General features: G+C 47.6%; 1 protein-coding gene across 3 annotated transcripts in view; it reads left to right on the top strand.

The window, feature by feature from the left end:
• The window catches only part of st6galnac5a (ST6 (alpha-N-acetyl-neuraminyl-2,3-beta-galactosyl-1,3)-N-acetylgalactosaminide alpha-2,6-sialyltransferase 5a), a 72,097-nt gene that overhangs the window by 34,727 nt on the left and 21,597 nt on the right, over positions 1 to 15,773 (top strand). Inside the window, exons 1-3 of one of the 3 annotated variants that reach the window (XM_078408171.1) lie at positions 429 to 558; positions 1,308 to 1,392; positions 1,937 to 2,143. In XM_078408171.1, the coding sequence (XP_078264297.1) occupies positions 1,378 to 1,392; positions 1,937 to 2,143 (222 nt within the window). In that variant the 5' untranslated portion in view covers positions 429 to 558; positions 1,308 to 1,377. Of the gene's footprint in view, positions 1 to 428; positions 559 to 1,307; positions 1,393 to 1,710; positions 1,804 to 1,936; positions 2,144 to 15,773 lie in introns of those variants that run through there. The other 2 variants (XM_078408172.1, XM_078408170.1) reach the window with 2 other exon arrangements.

Here is a 15,773-nt window from a genome sequence, read left to right as displayed (position 1 = left end):
TCCTTTAATTCTGAGGCTGTGGCCTCTGGTCCTAGACTCTCCCACTAGTGGAAACATCCTCTCCACATCCACTCTATGCAAGCCTTTCTGATCCGATTGGATGGCATGCAAAACCAAAGCTATTCACTGTACCTCAGTAGATGTGATGATGATAAGTTTAATTTACTTTAGTTTAAATTATTGTCATGTGTACTGAGGTGCAGTGAAAAGCTTATGTTGCGTGCTAACCAGTCAGCAGAAAGACAATACACGATTACAATTGAGTCATCTGCAGTGTACAGATACATGACAAAGGGAATAACGTCTAGTGCAAAGGAAAGTCTAGTAAGATCGGAGAGCATCCAATGAAGTAGACCACTCTCTAGTTGTTGATAGAATGGTTCCGTTGCCTGATAACGGCTGGAAAGGAACTGTCCCTGAATCTGGAGGTGTGCGTTTTCACACTTCTGTACCTCTTGCCCGACGGGAGAGGGGTGAAGAGGGAGTGACCGGGGGTGAGACTGGTCCTTGATTATTATGCTGGTTGCCTTGCCGAGGCAACGTGAAGTGTTGATGGAGGTTGGTTCCTTCCTTATCCTTCCTTTTTTGTTCGTTTATTTATTTATTTTTATGTTTTACTTACTCTGTAAAGCGTCTTTGAGTTTCCAGAAAAGCGCTATACAAATGAAATGTATTATTATTTTGTGTGAAGGACCGGGCCGCCTCCACAATTCTCTGCTATAAATGCAATATAAACCTAAAGCGTCGTGATCCGCAAAGCAATATTGGGAAGAGGAAGAGGGGTTAGGTTCGGAGCCTGCCTATGGTGTTGAGCTAAAAGGCTTCAGTCTGCTGTAAACTTCCAGACTCGGAGTCTCAATGCTCCTCTGCTGAAGCCCTTGCCTTTTTGTCAGCGTTTAACCTGAATCGATTTTCTGACATTCGGGGTGAAAGCGCTATTAATTTCCTTTATTTTACACAAGGGGGGCTGGATTTCCTTTTCTTTTATTTTTGGGGGGTTGTTAATCGTGTCATGCGTTGTCTTGGGGGTTGGAAACACACACACACAGATATACAGACTCGCAGGAGGAAGGTGGGATGAAGGCTTTTTTTTCAGTGCAATGGTTGAGAGCGGGGCGCTGGGACCCCGCTGAGTCCCGGCGACTGGCTCGAGTCGGTCGAGAGGGGTTGTGTTTGCAGCAGTGACAGCGAGGGGAGTGTGTGAGAGTCTCCAGCAGCGTGCTCACTCGCCTTCGCATCGAGTGCGAGATTTGCAGAATGTGCGTGTGATTGTGTGTGTGTGTGTGTGTTTTCTTTGCAACCACCAGCCTGTGTGAGCCGGAGAATGGGGAGGTGCAGGTAACACAACATGGGAACACACAGCAGAAGAGAGGAAGAATGAAGAGACTGGCGGTAATCAATGCAGAATGTGTATGGGGAAACTACTTTTAACGTTGCAAACCGTTCAATTTCATCGCATGCGTTTTAACTCAAGGCAAATTAAACTTTTATGCAAATGCTTTAAACTGGAGGGAGGGGGTTCATTTTGCAAAACGCACTTTGCATGTTATGGGTTGTTTTTGTGTTTGTAATTTCAAAGTGACTTTTGTGATTGTAATTCTGTGTGTATGTGTATATATGTGTGTATATGTGTGTGTGTGTATGTGTGTGTATGTATGTGTATGAGTGTGTGTGTGTGTGTGCTTGTGTGTGAGTGAGTGCGTATATGTGTGTGTGGTCGTTTCATTTTTCTCTGTTTTGTTTTGCGTGCAGCGGCATCTCATCGCAGTGTTTTTGGGTCTGTCCATGTGTGGGGCTCTCCTGGTGAGTGTGTGTGTGTGTATCTGTGTGTATGTGTATAAATGTGTGTGTGTGTGTGTGTATCTGTGTGTGTGTGTGAGTGTATATGTGTGTGGTCGTTTCACATTTTTCTCTCTCTGTTTTGTTTTGCGTGCAGCGGCATCTGATCGCAGTGTTTTTGGGTCTGTCCATGTGTGGGACTCTCCTGGTGGTTTACACCGGCAGAGGCGTCTTCGGGCTGGGCTACGGTGCGGAGGGAAGGAGCGGAGAGGGTGCCGGACTCCCGGAGTCACCACCACCACCACCACCGACGCCGCCGCCGCCTCCTCCTCTGACCGGTTACATCAATTTCATCGACCGCAAGGTACCGACCGCTCAGCCGCTGTCGGGACGAGAGAAAGGTTAAAGCCACACATGTGTGGTGGCCCCGGGGATGTGGGGATCAACCACTCCTGCTTGAAAGCGCTGGGAGGTTCAGTGGAGATCTGAATGGGTTCAGTCAAGCGGGGTTTCAGATGTTAAGAGTAGGACAGAGAATCTGAAGACAGACACAAAGTGCTGGGGTAACTCAGCAGGACAGGCAGCATCTCTGGAGAACATGGATAGATGGTGTAAGAAGGAACTGCAGGTGCTGGTTTAAACATGATAGACACAGAGTGCTGGAGTAACTCAGCAGGACAGGCAGCATCTCTGGAGAACATGGATAAGGAACTGCAGGTGCTGGTTTAAACATGATAAACACAGAGTGCTGGAGTAACTCAGCAGGACAGGCAGCATCTCTGGAGAACATGGATAGATGGGTGTAAGAAGGAACTGCAGGTGCTGGTTTAAACAGATAGACACAAAGTAACCTCAGCGAGACAGGCAGCATCTCTGGAGAGAAGGAATGGGTGACATTTTGGGTCGAGACGAGGGAATTGAATGCAATATCTCTAAGTTTGCGGATGACACGAAGCTGGGTGGCAGTGTTAGCTGCGAGGAGGATGCTAGGAGGCTGCAGAGTGACTTGGATAGATTAGGAGAGTGGGCAAATGCATGGCAGATGCAATATAATGTGGATAAATGTGAGGTTATCCACTTTGGCGGCAAGAACAGGAAAGCAGAGTATTACCTGAATGGTGGCCAATTAGGAAAAGTGGAGATGCAACGTGACCTGGGTGTCATGGTGCACCAGTCATTGAAAGCAAGCGTGCAGGTGCAGCAGGCAGTGAAGAAAGCGAATGGTATGTTAGCATTCATAGCAAGAGGATTTGAGTATAGGAGCAGCGAGGTTCTGCTGCAGTTGTACAGGGCCTTGGTGAGACCGCACCTGGAGTATTGTGTGCAGTTTTTGTCTCCTAATCTGAGGAAAGACATTCTAGCCTTAGAGGGAGTACAGAGAAGGTTCACCAGATTGATCCCTGGGATGGCAGGACTTTCATATGAAGAAAGACTGGATAGACTAGGCTTATACTCGCTGGAATTTAGAAGACTGAGGGGGGATCTTATTGAAACATATAAAATTCTTAAGGGGTTGGAGAGGCTAGATGCGGGAAGATTGTTCCCGATGTTGGGGAAGTCCAGAACCAGGGGTCACAGCTTAAGGATAAGGGGGAAGTCTTTTAGGACCGAGATGAGAAAACATTTCTTCACACAGAGAGTGGTGAGTCTGTGGAATTCTCTGCCACAGAAGGTAGTTGAGGCCAGTTCATTGGCTATATTTAAGAGGGAGTTAGATGTGGCCCTTGTGGCTAAAGGGATCATGGGGTATGGAGAGAAGGCAGGTACAGGTTACTGAGCTGGATGATCAGCCATGATCACATTGAATGACGGTGGTGCAGGCTCAAAGGGCCGAATGGCCTACTCCTGCACCTATTTTCTATGAGACCCTTCTTCAGACTCTTCAGATTCTTTACAGAAACAGAGAACTGCAGATGCTGGTTTATACCCAAGATAGACACAAAGTGCTGGAGTAACTCAGCGGGTCAGGCAGCATCTCTGGAGAACATGGATTGGTGATGTTTAGGATCGGGACCCTTCCTCAGACTGAATATTCTCTCTCCACGGATGCTGTTTGACCTGCTGGGTTACTCCAGCACTTAGAATCATAGAGCGATACAGTGTGGAAACAGGCCCTTCGTCCCAACTTGCCCACACCGGCCAACGTGTCCCAGCTATCCTAGTCCCACCTGCCCGCATTTGGCCTCCAAACCTGTCCTGTCCATGTATCGATCTAAATGTTTCTTAAACGTTGCGCGATAGTACCTGGTTCAACTACCTCCTCCAGCAGCTCGTTCCATACACGAACCACCCTTTGTGTAAAAAGGTTACCCCTCAGGCGCCTATTAAACCTTTCCCCCTCACTTTAAACCTTTGCCCTTTGTTTCTCGATTCCCCTACTCTGGGCAAGAGACTCTGAGCGTCTACCCGATCTATTCCTCTCATGATTTTGTACACCTCTGGAGGTGAATAAGAGAATTGCCCATAAATTTAAGGGGGAAAAAATAATGTTTGCAGGTCCGATGGAGGGAAGGAGTGGTAGGATGGAGGATGTTGAAGGACTATTTGTTACATAGAATCATAGAAATATAGAAAATAGGTGCAGAGGGAAGCCATTCGGCCCTTCGAGCCAGCACCGCCATTCATTGTGATCATGGCTGATCCTCCACAATCAACAACACGTGCCTGCCTTCTCCCCACATCCCTTGATTCCACTAGCCCCCAGAGCTCTATCCATCTCTCTCTTAAATCCATCCAGTGAATTGGTCTCCACTGCCCTCTGTGGCAGAGAATTCCACAGATTCACAACACTGGGTGAAAAAGTTTTTCCTCATCTCAGTCCTAACTAGAATAACTGGAGTTTAGAAGGGTGAGTGTGCCTCAGAATTAAAGGGCACTCTTTTCGAAAAGAGGTGAGGAGGAACTTCTTTAGTCAGAAGGTAGTTAATCTGTGGGGGCCAAGTCAGTGGATAATTTTAAGGCAGAGACAGACACATTCCTGATTAGAACGGGTGTCAAGGGTTATGCGGAGAAGTCAGGAAAATGGGATTCGGTGGCAGAGATCAGCCATGATTGAATGGCGGAGTAAGCTCGACGGGCCGAATGGCCTAATTCTACTCGTGTAACTTGTGAATTTGTGCACAATGGAATCCATACTTGCAGCAGCACAGCAGATATGTAAACACAGTACTCTGTAAACACGACCCTACACACACAAGGGACAATTTACAATTTTACCAAAGCCAATTAACCGACAAACCTGTGCGGGAGGAAATCGGTGCACCTCGGAGAAAACCCGCACGGTCACGGGGAAAACGTGCAAACTCCGTACAGACAGCAGCACCCCGCAGTCAGGATCGAACCCGGCGTGTACAGCGCTGTGAGGCAGCGACTCTACCGCTGCGCCACCACGCCGCCCTAAGGACTGGGACTGAGGTCCCCGAGAGTGCGCCAGTAATTGCCAGGATATGGTCATGTTTGCCAGGGCCAGTCTGGGTCGGTGCCTAACTGAGTCGAGAGAGACAGACTTCCCATCCCCGAGACATTAGTGAGACGCATGGGTTTCAATGATACTTCTTTATTCAATGACGCTCTATTGTCACCTGCACCTAAGTAGAGTAATATTCTTTGTGTATGCACACAATACACATAGTGCACAAACAGTCGCCACATTTCTGACGCCGACCAAGTTGCGAAGTACTCATTAGAGTCCCCATGGTCCCCCTTTGTTCGTGGAGCCCCCGCCTCCCTCCCCCCCCCCCCCCACCCACCCCCCCCCCCCCCCCCCACCCCTCCCCCCACAGACTCGATGATGGGCCGAATGGTGAAATTCTGCTCCTACGCCTTATGATCGTAAGATTTCTAATTTCCTGTGACTTGTGTACGAGAAAATGGATAGGAAAGATTTAGAGGGAAATATAGGCCAAACGCAAGCAGGTGGGACTGGCTCAGGTGGGCAACTCGGTCGGTATGGTCAGGTTGGGCCAAAGGGCCTGATTCTGTGCTGTGCAACTCTATGACTCTTAATATCTTTACAAATGGAGGGCAGGTTTGATGGGTTGAATGGCCTGCTTCCACTCCTAACTCTTATGACTCTGACAACAACAACACTTCCCAATATATCATAATTCAATAAAATTAATCTGCTTTTTAATTTTTTTCTACCAAAATAGGTTACCTCATATTTTTCCACATTATATTAGTCGTACAGCGTGGAAACAAGCCCTTCGGCCTACTTGCCCACACCGGCCAACATGTCCCAGCTACACGCAGTTCAGTTTAATTTATTGTCACGTGCACCAAGGTACAGTGAAAAACTTTTTATTGCGTGCTAACCAGTCAGCTGAAAGACAATACATGATTATGATTGATCCATTTACGGTGTACGGATACATGAAAGGGAATAACGTTTAGTGCAAGGTAAAGCCAGCAAAGTCCGATCAAGGATAGTCCGAGGGTCATCAAAGAGGTGGATAATAGTTCAGCACTGCCCTCTGGTTGTGGTAGGATGATTCAGTTGCCTGATAACGGCGGGGGGGGAGAAACTGTCCCTGAATCACTAGTCCCACCTGCCCACGTTTGGCCCATATCCCTCCAAACCTGTCCTATCCATGTACCTGTCCAACTATATCTTAAACGTTGGGATAGTTCCTGCCTCAACTATCTCCTCAGGCAGCTTGTCCATACACTCACCACCCTTTGTGAGCAAATGTTACCCCTCAGATTCCTATTAAATTAATTTCCCCTTCACCTTAAATCTATGTCCTCTGGTCCTCGATTCACCTACTCTGGGAAGGAGACTCTGTGCATCTACCCGATCTATTCCTCAAATTCTGTCTATTCCCCATATTCTGTATGTTGTGTCTCGCCCACTAATTTTGGATTTGCTTGTGTGAGAAGACAAACTCTAGATGGAAGGCACTGTCATTATTGTGACTGCACTGATAGATATTGTCACAGAAATTAGATCAAGGTTGAGCTGTGTGAACCTGGCCTATATTTCCGTGAGTTAAGAAGGTCTATAGTGTTCATAAAAGGTGTGGGGAATAACTGTAACAGAATTATCTTCAGAGATTGGGAACACAGGTATTGAAAACTAAAGGGCGGCATGGTGGCACAGCGGTAGAGCTACTGCCTGCCAGACACCTGGGTTCAATCCTGACTATGGGTGCTTATCTGTACGGAGTTTGTACGTGACCTGCCTGGGTTTTCTCCGAGATCTTCGGTTTCCTCCCACACTCCAAAGACCTACAGGTTTGTAGGCTAATTGGCTTGGTGTAAATGTAAAAATTGCCCCTAGTGTGTGTATGGTAGTGCTAGTGTGCGGGGATCGCTGGTCGGCACGGACACGCTGGGTCGAAGGACCTGTTTCTGCGCTGTATCTCTAAACTAAATGAAACTAAAACCTGGAACGTATGGATTATGTCTTCCAAGTAATTTATTTTTTCAAAGAAGGAAGCTGATTATGTTCACCAGAGAGTGTGTAAATAAATTGAGACAGCTCATTTAGAAATGAACCCAGAAATAATTATTTCACGGATGGAGACACAAGGAACTGCAGATGCTGGAATCTAGAGCAAAACACAAAGTGCTGGAGTAACTGAGAGGGTCAGTTGAGAGCATCTGTGCAGGGAAACAGGCCCTTCGGCCCACCAAGTCTGCGCTGACCATCGATCGCCCGTTCACACTAGTTCGAGGTTATCTAGTTTCTCATCCACTCCCTGCACACTGGGGCCAATTTACAGAGGGCCAATTAACCTACAAAACCGCACGTCCTTTTGGATGTGGGAGCACCCGGAGAAAACCCACGTGGTCATAGGAAGAGCATGCAAACTTCACATGGTCAGTGTCAAGATCAGAATTGAACCCGGGCCTCTGTGCATTGTGATTTAGCAGCACTACCAGCTGCGCCACCGTGCCGCACTGTAAAGGTACCAACGTGATTTAAACTCGACCACCGTGGTGGAGCTGGTAGAAACCGCCCGGGTAATGGTTCCCATGTTCCCTTCCCACTTATAGAGTCATACAGCGTGGAAACAGGCCCTTCGGCCCAACTTGGCCACACCAACCAACATGTCCCATCTACACTAGCCCCCACCCACCTACCTGCCCACGTTTGGCTCGTATCCCTCTAAACCTGTGCCATCCATGTACCTGTCTAACTGATTCTTAAAGTCTCCGCTCCCTTTAACTACACCGGGACCCCTGTACCCGCACTCCCCTTTAAACGGACCCAAGCTTCTTCACCACAACGACCAGAACAGAACACTGCCTCAGTTTCTCTCCACAGATGCTGCCTGACCTGCTGAGCATTTCTAGTGTTTTCTGTTTTTTTATGTCAGATTTCTAGCCTCCGCATATATTTTTCTTTTTTGTGGACCCTACGAGTTTAGGAGACGTGCCCCTACTGTAATGTACACAATACAATACAATACAATACAATATATCTTTATTGTCATTGTACCCAGGGGTACAACGAGATTGGGAATGCGCCTCCCATACGATGCAATAATTTAGGTAATTTAGACAGCAGCAACCCAACGAAACGAAACAGTTGTAACAGTTTTGGACAGGGTAAAGTGCAAGTTGATCTATGAGTGGTAGGGGCTCTTGGGAGTGTTGTGGAGCAGAGGGATCTAGGAGTACAGGTACATAGTTCACAGGTACATAGTTCCTCGAAAGTGGTGTCACAGGTAGATAGGGTGGTCAAGAAGGCTTTCATCGGTCAGAGTACTAAGCATAAAAGTTGGGAGGTCATGTCACAGTTGTACAAGACGATGGTGAGGCCACATTTAGAGTACTGTGTTCCGTTTTGGTCACCCTGTTATAAGAAAGATGTTAAGCTGGAAAGGATGCAGAAAAGAGGATGTTACCAGGACCTGAGGGACTGAGCTATAGGGAGAGTTTGAGCAGGCTAGGACTTTATTCCTCGGAGCGTAGGAGGATGAGGGGTGATCTTATAGAGGTGTACAAAATCATGAGAAATAGATCGGGTAAATGCTCTTTTGCCCACAGTAGGGGAATTGAGAACCAGAGGACATGGGTTTAAGGTGAGGGGAGTAAAATGTAATGGGAACCTGAGGGGCAATTTTCTTACACAGAGGGTGGTAGGTGTATGGAGTGAGCTGCCGGGGAAGGTAGTTGAGGCAGGTACTATCACAGTGTTTAAGAAACATTTAGAGAGGTACGTGGATAGGATAGGTTTAGAGGGATATGGGCCAAAAGCAGGCAGGTGGGACTAGTGTCGATGGGGCATGTTGCTCAGCATGGACAAGTTGGGCCGAAGGGCCTGTTTCCATTCTGTATGACTCTATAACTCTCCACAACTCTAATTCTCACGTGATAATTTATTGTCGATTGTGGTGTTTGATGTGCCTGAAAAGCTGCAGCAAGTAATAACTTTGTTGAAGGTAGACACAAAATGTTGGAGTAACTCAGCTGGACAGGCAGCATCTCTGGAGAGAAGGAATGTGTGACGTTTCGGGCCGAGACCCTTCTTCAGACATTCCGGGCATCTGAATGTTTACCCTTCTCCTTGTTAGACTTTTCCTTCAGAGATACAGCGTGAAAAAAAGGCCCATCGGCCCAATCTCGACTCGAAACGTCACCCATTCCTTCTGTCCAGAAATGCTGCCTGTCCCGCTGAGTTACTCCAGCATTTTGTGGGTATCTTCAGTTTAAACCAGCATCTGCAGTTCCTTCCTACACATTCCTAATAATTTTGTTGTTCTGGTTCCTATCAGGTGCATATATAGAGTGGACGTGGAGAGGACGTTTCCATTAGTGGGAGAGTCTAGGACTAGAGATCATAGCCTCAGAATTAAAGGACGTTCTTTTAGGAAGATGAGGAGGAATTTCTTTCGTCAGAGGGTGGTGAATCTCTGGAATTTTTTGCCACAGAAGGCTGTGGAGGCCAAGTCAGTGGATATTTTTTTAAGGCAGTGATAGATAGATTCTTGATTAGTACGGGTGTCAGAGGTTATGGGGAGAAGGCAGGAGAATGGGGTTAGGAGGGAGAGATAGATCAGCCATGATTGGATGGCGGAGTAGACTTGATGTGCAGTATGGCCTAATTCTGCTCCTATCACTTATGACATTATATAACAGATAAGCACTCTTGACTGTTGATGAGATTGGGCTGTCTGGTACCAGGGATCACAGACTCAGTGTAAAGCTTCTGTCATTCTCTGGGGAAATGACAAATTTCTTCATCACAAGGTAGCAAATGACTGCAAATCTATACCTAACAAGGTCATTGAGAACCAGTCACTGAGTATTAGTCATAGGGACTTTAGGGGCAACTTTTTCCACACAGAGAACTCAGAAACAAGGAACTGCAGATGCCAGTTTACAATTAAAGTCACAAAGTAGTGGAGTAACTCAGAGGATCAGGCGACATCTCTGGAGAACATGGATAGTCTAGTTTTAGTTTCGTTTATTGTCACGCGTACCGAGGTACAGTGAAAAGCTTTTTGATTGCGTGCTATCATAAAATACAGCTGAAAGACTACGTGATTATAATCAAGCAGTCCACAGTGTACAGATACAGGATAAAGGGAATAGCGTTTAGTACATGATAAAGTCCGATTAAAGATAGTCCAAGGGTCTCCAATGAGGTAGACAGAAGGTCAAGACTGCTCTCTGGTTGTGGTAGGATGGTTCAGTTGCCTGATTACAGCCGGGAAGAAACTGTCCCTGAATCTGGAGGTGTGCGTTTCCACACTTCTGTACCTCTTGCCAGATGGGAGAGGGGAGAAGAGGGAGTGACCGGGTGAGACTCCAAGTAACTGCAGATGACGGTTCAAAAGTGATAGGAGCAGAATCAGGCCATTTGGCCCATCAAGTCCACTCCTCCATTCAATCATGGCTGATCTGTCTCTCCTTCCTAACTCCATTCCCCTGCCTTCTCCCCATAACCTCTGACACCCGTACCAATCAAGAATATGTGTAAGAAGGAACTGCAGATGCTGGTTTAAACCGAAGATAGACACAACAAGCTGGAGTAACTCAGCGGGACAGGCAGCATCTCTGGAGAGAAGGAACGGGTGATGTTTCGGGTCAAGACAGATCTTCAGCTGCCTGTCCCGCCCGCTAAGTTACTCCAGCTTTTTGTGTCTAATCGAGAATATATCCATCTCTGCGTTAAAAATATCAATTGACAGCTTCCACAGCGTTCTGTAGCAATGAATTCCACAGATTCATCACCGTCCTTTAATTCTGAGGCTATGACCTCTGGTCCTAGTCTCACCCACATCTTCTCCACATCCACTCTATCCAGGCCTTTCACTATTGGGAAAGTATCAATGAGGTCCCCCTCATCCTTCCAAACTCCAGCAAGTAGAGGCCCTGTGCCGTCAAATGCTCTTCATATGTTAACTCACAAAAAGACACAGAGTGCTGGAGTACTTAGCAGGACAGGCAGCATCTCTGGAGCAGGTAGATCGGCAACGCTTCGGGTCGAGGCCCTTCTTCAGATCTGAAGAAGGATCTCGACCCGAATCGTCGCCTATCCATGTTCTCCAGAGATGTTGCCTGACCCGCTGAGTTACTCCAGCAATTTGTGTCCTTTTCAGAGTGGGGAGGACTCAGCGGGTCGGACTGTGGAAGGAAATAGACAGTCGACCTTTTGGGTTGAGACACTTCATCTGGACGCATGCCCTCAATCTACTCCAGATGAAGTATCTCGACCCCTAACAGTTGATTGTCTCTTTACCTTCCACTGATGCTTTCTGATACACTGAGTTCCTCCAGCACTTTGTTCTTTGCTCCAGATTCCAGAATCAGAGGAAGATCATCAGAGGAACATTTCAAAGCCGATCACACATCATTAGAAATGCATCAACATTCTCTCTATTTACTTCTCTCTCTCCCTTTCTCCCCCTCTCCCCATCTCCTTCTCTCTCTCTCTCTCTCTCTCTCTCTCTCTCTCTCTCTCTCTCTCTCTCTCTCTCTCTCTCTCTCTCTCTCTCTCTCTCTCTCTCTCTCTCTCTCTCTCTCTCTCTCTCTCTCTCTCTCTCTCTCTCTCTCTCTCTCTCTCTCTCTCTCTCCCTCTCTCTCTCCCTCTCCCTCTCCCTCTCCCTCTCCCTCTCCCTCTCCCTCTCCCTCTCCCTCTCTCTCTCTCTCTCTCTCTCTCTCTCTCTCTCTCTCTCTCTCTCTCTCTCTCTCTCTCTCTCTCTCTCTCTCCCCCTCTCTCTCTCCCCCTGCCCCTCTCTCTCTTTATCTCTCTCCCCTTTTTCTCTCCACCTCTCTTCTCCCTCTTTCCTCTCTCCCTTTTTCTCTCTCTCCCTTTTTCTCTCTCTCCCTTTTTCTCTCTCTCTTTCTTTCTCTCCCTCTCTATCTCTTTTTCTCTCTCTTTTTCTCTCTCTTTTTCACACCCTTTCACCCTCTATCTCTTTCTCTCTCTCTCCCACCTCCCCCCCGCCCCTCTCGTTTCTGCCTGACCATTTGACCATGCTCGGCATTTAAGATTCAATGTCCAATGTCATCAATTCCTCCTAGGGACAGACACTATGTTTGCCATATGTCTTAAGTCACTCGTGTTCCGCATTGCAACCTGTTATTTGCTGGAGGACATCTAAACTAACTTGCCATTTAATGAAGCTGCATGGACTCTGTGGCCTGGCAGACCAGTTTCACACACTGGCCCTTTACTCACTGAAGTATTGTTCACTGGAGTCATTAGAAAACCCACGCGGTCACGGGGAGAGCGTACAAACTCCATACAGCACTCGTCGGGATCAAACCTCGGTCTCTGGCGCTGTGATGCAGCAACTCTGCCGCTGCACCACTGTGCTGCCCCAATCTGGTCCTTGATGCCCTACTGTGGATCAAATGCCTGTGCTTTTTGTTTTGGCTTTCACTTTCGGCACCCACCCCACTTCCAAGTAAGGTCACGTCCCCTGTTTCTTACAGTTTTTGACAAGGTGAAACAACTTGTCTACATTATCTAGCTCGTTTGGCAATGACATTAGCAGCGAACAGATTTCCACTCTGTATTAATCACTTGTTACCTCTGTGCATTAGGGAGCAGCTCGTCGAAGTTACATGCTTTTTATGTTAAAAAGGAAAGCAAATGGACAGCAGTTTAATCTAGCAGGGTGTATTTCTGAACACGGTGGTTCCCTGTGGACCACCAGGGCTAATTGACAGAAGAGAATCTTGGTCGAGGGACTGTCATTATCATTTTCATCAAGGTCTGTTTAAGGATTTGCTTTGTTCTACCGAAGACAATCGAGGTCTGTGTACTGTTGTGTGAGGCTGCCTTCCTCAGTGGAACTTCTACCAGTGGGATGGATGGCATGATGTGCAGAGGACGTTTCCACCAGTGGGGGAGTCTAGGACTAGAGGTCATAGACTCCGACTTAAAGGATGTCCCTTCAGGAAGGAGATGAAGAGGAATTTCTTTAGGCAGAGGGTGGTGAATCTGTGGAATTCGTTGCCACAGAAGGCTGTGGAGGCCAAGTCAGTGGATATTTTAAGGCAGAGATAGATAGATTCCTGATCAGTACGGGTGTCGGGAGTTACGGGGAGAAGGCAGGAGAATGGGGTTAGGAGGGAGAGATAGGTCAGCCATGATTGAATGGCGGAGTAGAGCAGATGGGCCGAATGGCCTAATTCCGCTCCTATCACTTATGAACATGGCCAATCCGACTTTTCTCTCGTTCTAATTAATCACTGAAGGATTTCTCAAAGTTAAAAGCAAGCTTTGCTTTGTCGTTTGAAGGATTTGAAACCCGAGAGAGCTTTTTTTTCTATCCTTCTGCAACAAGAGGGGGGGTAATACTCCGATACATGGAATCCTGCCTCACAGGAAGATGGAGGTCAGACATATCATAGAGTCATACATCACGGAAACAGGCCCTTCAGCCCATCCTGCCCAGACCAAACATTTAGACACAAAATGCAGGAATAACTCAATGGGTCAGGCAGCATCTCTGGAGAAAAAGGGAAAGGTGGCTTTTAGGGTCAAGACCCTATCCCTTTTCTCCAGAGATGCTGCCTGTCCCGCTGAGTTACTCCAGCCTTTTGGAGTCTATCTTCGGTTTAAAACCAGGGTCTGCAGTTCCTTCCTGCACATACAAAACACTTAGTTTATTCACAAAATTCTGGAGTAACTCAGCGGGTCAGGCAGCATCTCAGGAGAGAAGGAATGGGTGACGTTTCGGGTCGAGACCCTTCTTCAGACTTAGCACAAACCACAAACTTACCACAAACACTTAGATTAGTTTCATTTACTGAAACGTGTACCGAGGTACAGTGAAAAGGTTTTTGTTGAGTGCTAACAAGTCAGCAGAAAGACTGTACATGATGACACTTGAGCCGTCCACAGTGTACAGATACATGAATAGCGGGAATAACACTGAGTGCAAGATAAAGTCCGATTAAAGAAAGTCCAAGGGTCTTCAATGAGGTAGATGGTAGTTCAGGATTGCTCTCTGGTTGTTGGTAGGATGGTTCAGTTGCCTGATAACAGCTGGGAAGAAACTGTCCCTGAATCTGGAGGTGTGCGTTTGCACACTTCTCTACCTCTTACCTGATGAGAGAGGGGGGAAGAGGGAGTGACTCGTCCTTGGTTATGCTAGTGGTTTTGCTGTCATTCCCTTTATCCTGTATCTGTACACGGTGGATGGTTTGATTGTAATCACGGACAGTCTTTCTGCTGACTGGGTAGCACGCAACAAAAAGCATTCCTGATAACCGAGGGGAAGAAGTTGTTCCTGAGTGTGGTGGTGCGCGCTTTCAAGCTTCTGCACCTTCTGCCGGACGTTTTAGTTTAGAGATACAGCATGGGAACAGCCCATCGGGTCCGCGCCAACCAGCGATCCCCGCACATTAACACCATCCTACACACACTAGGGACATCTTTTACATTTACCAAGCCAATTAACCTACATACCTGTACGTCTTTGGAGTGTGGGAGGAAACCGAAGATCTCGGAGAAAACCCACGCAGGTCACGGGGAGAATGAACAAACTCCGTACAGACAGCACCCGTAGTCGGGATGGAACCCGGGTCTCTGGCGCTGCATTCACTGTCAGGCAACAACTCTACTGCTGCGCCACCGTGACCGCCCTAAGTGAACAGGGAGAGGAAGGAAAGACAGGGGTGGGACACAGAAGGATGTAGAGGCTAAGTCATGGATATTTTTACGGCAGAGATATATAGATTCTTGATTAGTACGGGTGTCAGGGGTTATGGGGAATAGGCGGAGAATGGGGTTGAGAGAGAAAGATAGATAAGCGATGAGTGAATGGCGGACTAGACTTGAATTCTGCTCCTAGAACTTATGAACAACTGTTGGGCAACATTCACCCTGGTAACCCTGGTTTGTCCATTTCATTGGGGTGTTTAAGAAATGGGAACTCTTGTAAATACAGTTGCAGCTGCCAGAATCTAAAATTTGCATGGAAGTCTTTATGTTTCCAAATTAAAATTCTCGGCCACAGATGACTGAAAGCAAAGTATCATTTTACAAAACCAGGCACACATGCAGAATTTGACAGTGAATGCATGCCTTTTCAGAGCGTGACCATGTTTGTAATTTAGCTCTTGGGCACGGTGTAAATCAGGAATTTAGAGGTGCACACCAGCATAATCAAGGACGAGTCGCACCCGGGTCAATCCCTCATATAGGGTTGCCAACTTCCCCACTCCCAAATAAGGGACAAAGGGTGACGTCGCCGCCCCGCGCCCCACGTGACCTCACCCAGCCAGCGGCCACGTGCTCCCTCTCAACCAATGGCGGCCTCCCGGGCCGGGAGGTGGGTTGCTATGCAACCTCCAATAGGCAGCGCCCGGGCCAACACTGTCCGGGACTACAGTGGTCTCCGGGCTGCAGTGTCCGGGTCTCCAGTGTCTGGGCCTACAGTGTCCGGGCCTACAGCGCCGTTCGGCCAAGGGCGGTCCCGTACGGGACAAACCAATTTAGCCCAAAATGGCCAGGATGTCCCGGCTAATAGGGGACAGTTGGCAACCCAACTCCCTCATCTCCCCTCTCCCATCAGGCAAGAGGAACA

Source organism: Rhinoraja longicauda, chromosome 11 (genome assembly GCF_053455715.1).
Source record: "Rhinoraja longicauda isolate Sanriku21f chromosome 11, sRhiLon1.1, whole genome shotgun sequence".
In the NCBI taxonomy this organism is placed as follows: domain Eukaryota; kingdom Metazoa; phylum Chordata; class Chondrichthyes; order Rajiformes; family Arhynchobatidae; genus Rhinoraja; species Rhinoraja longicauda.
This window is presented reverse-complemented; position numbering and strand designations above follow the sequence as displayed.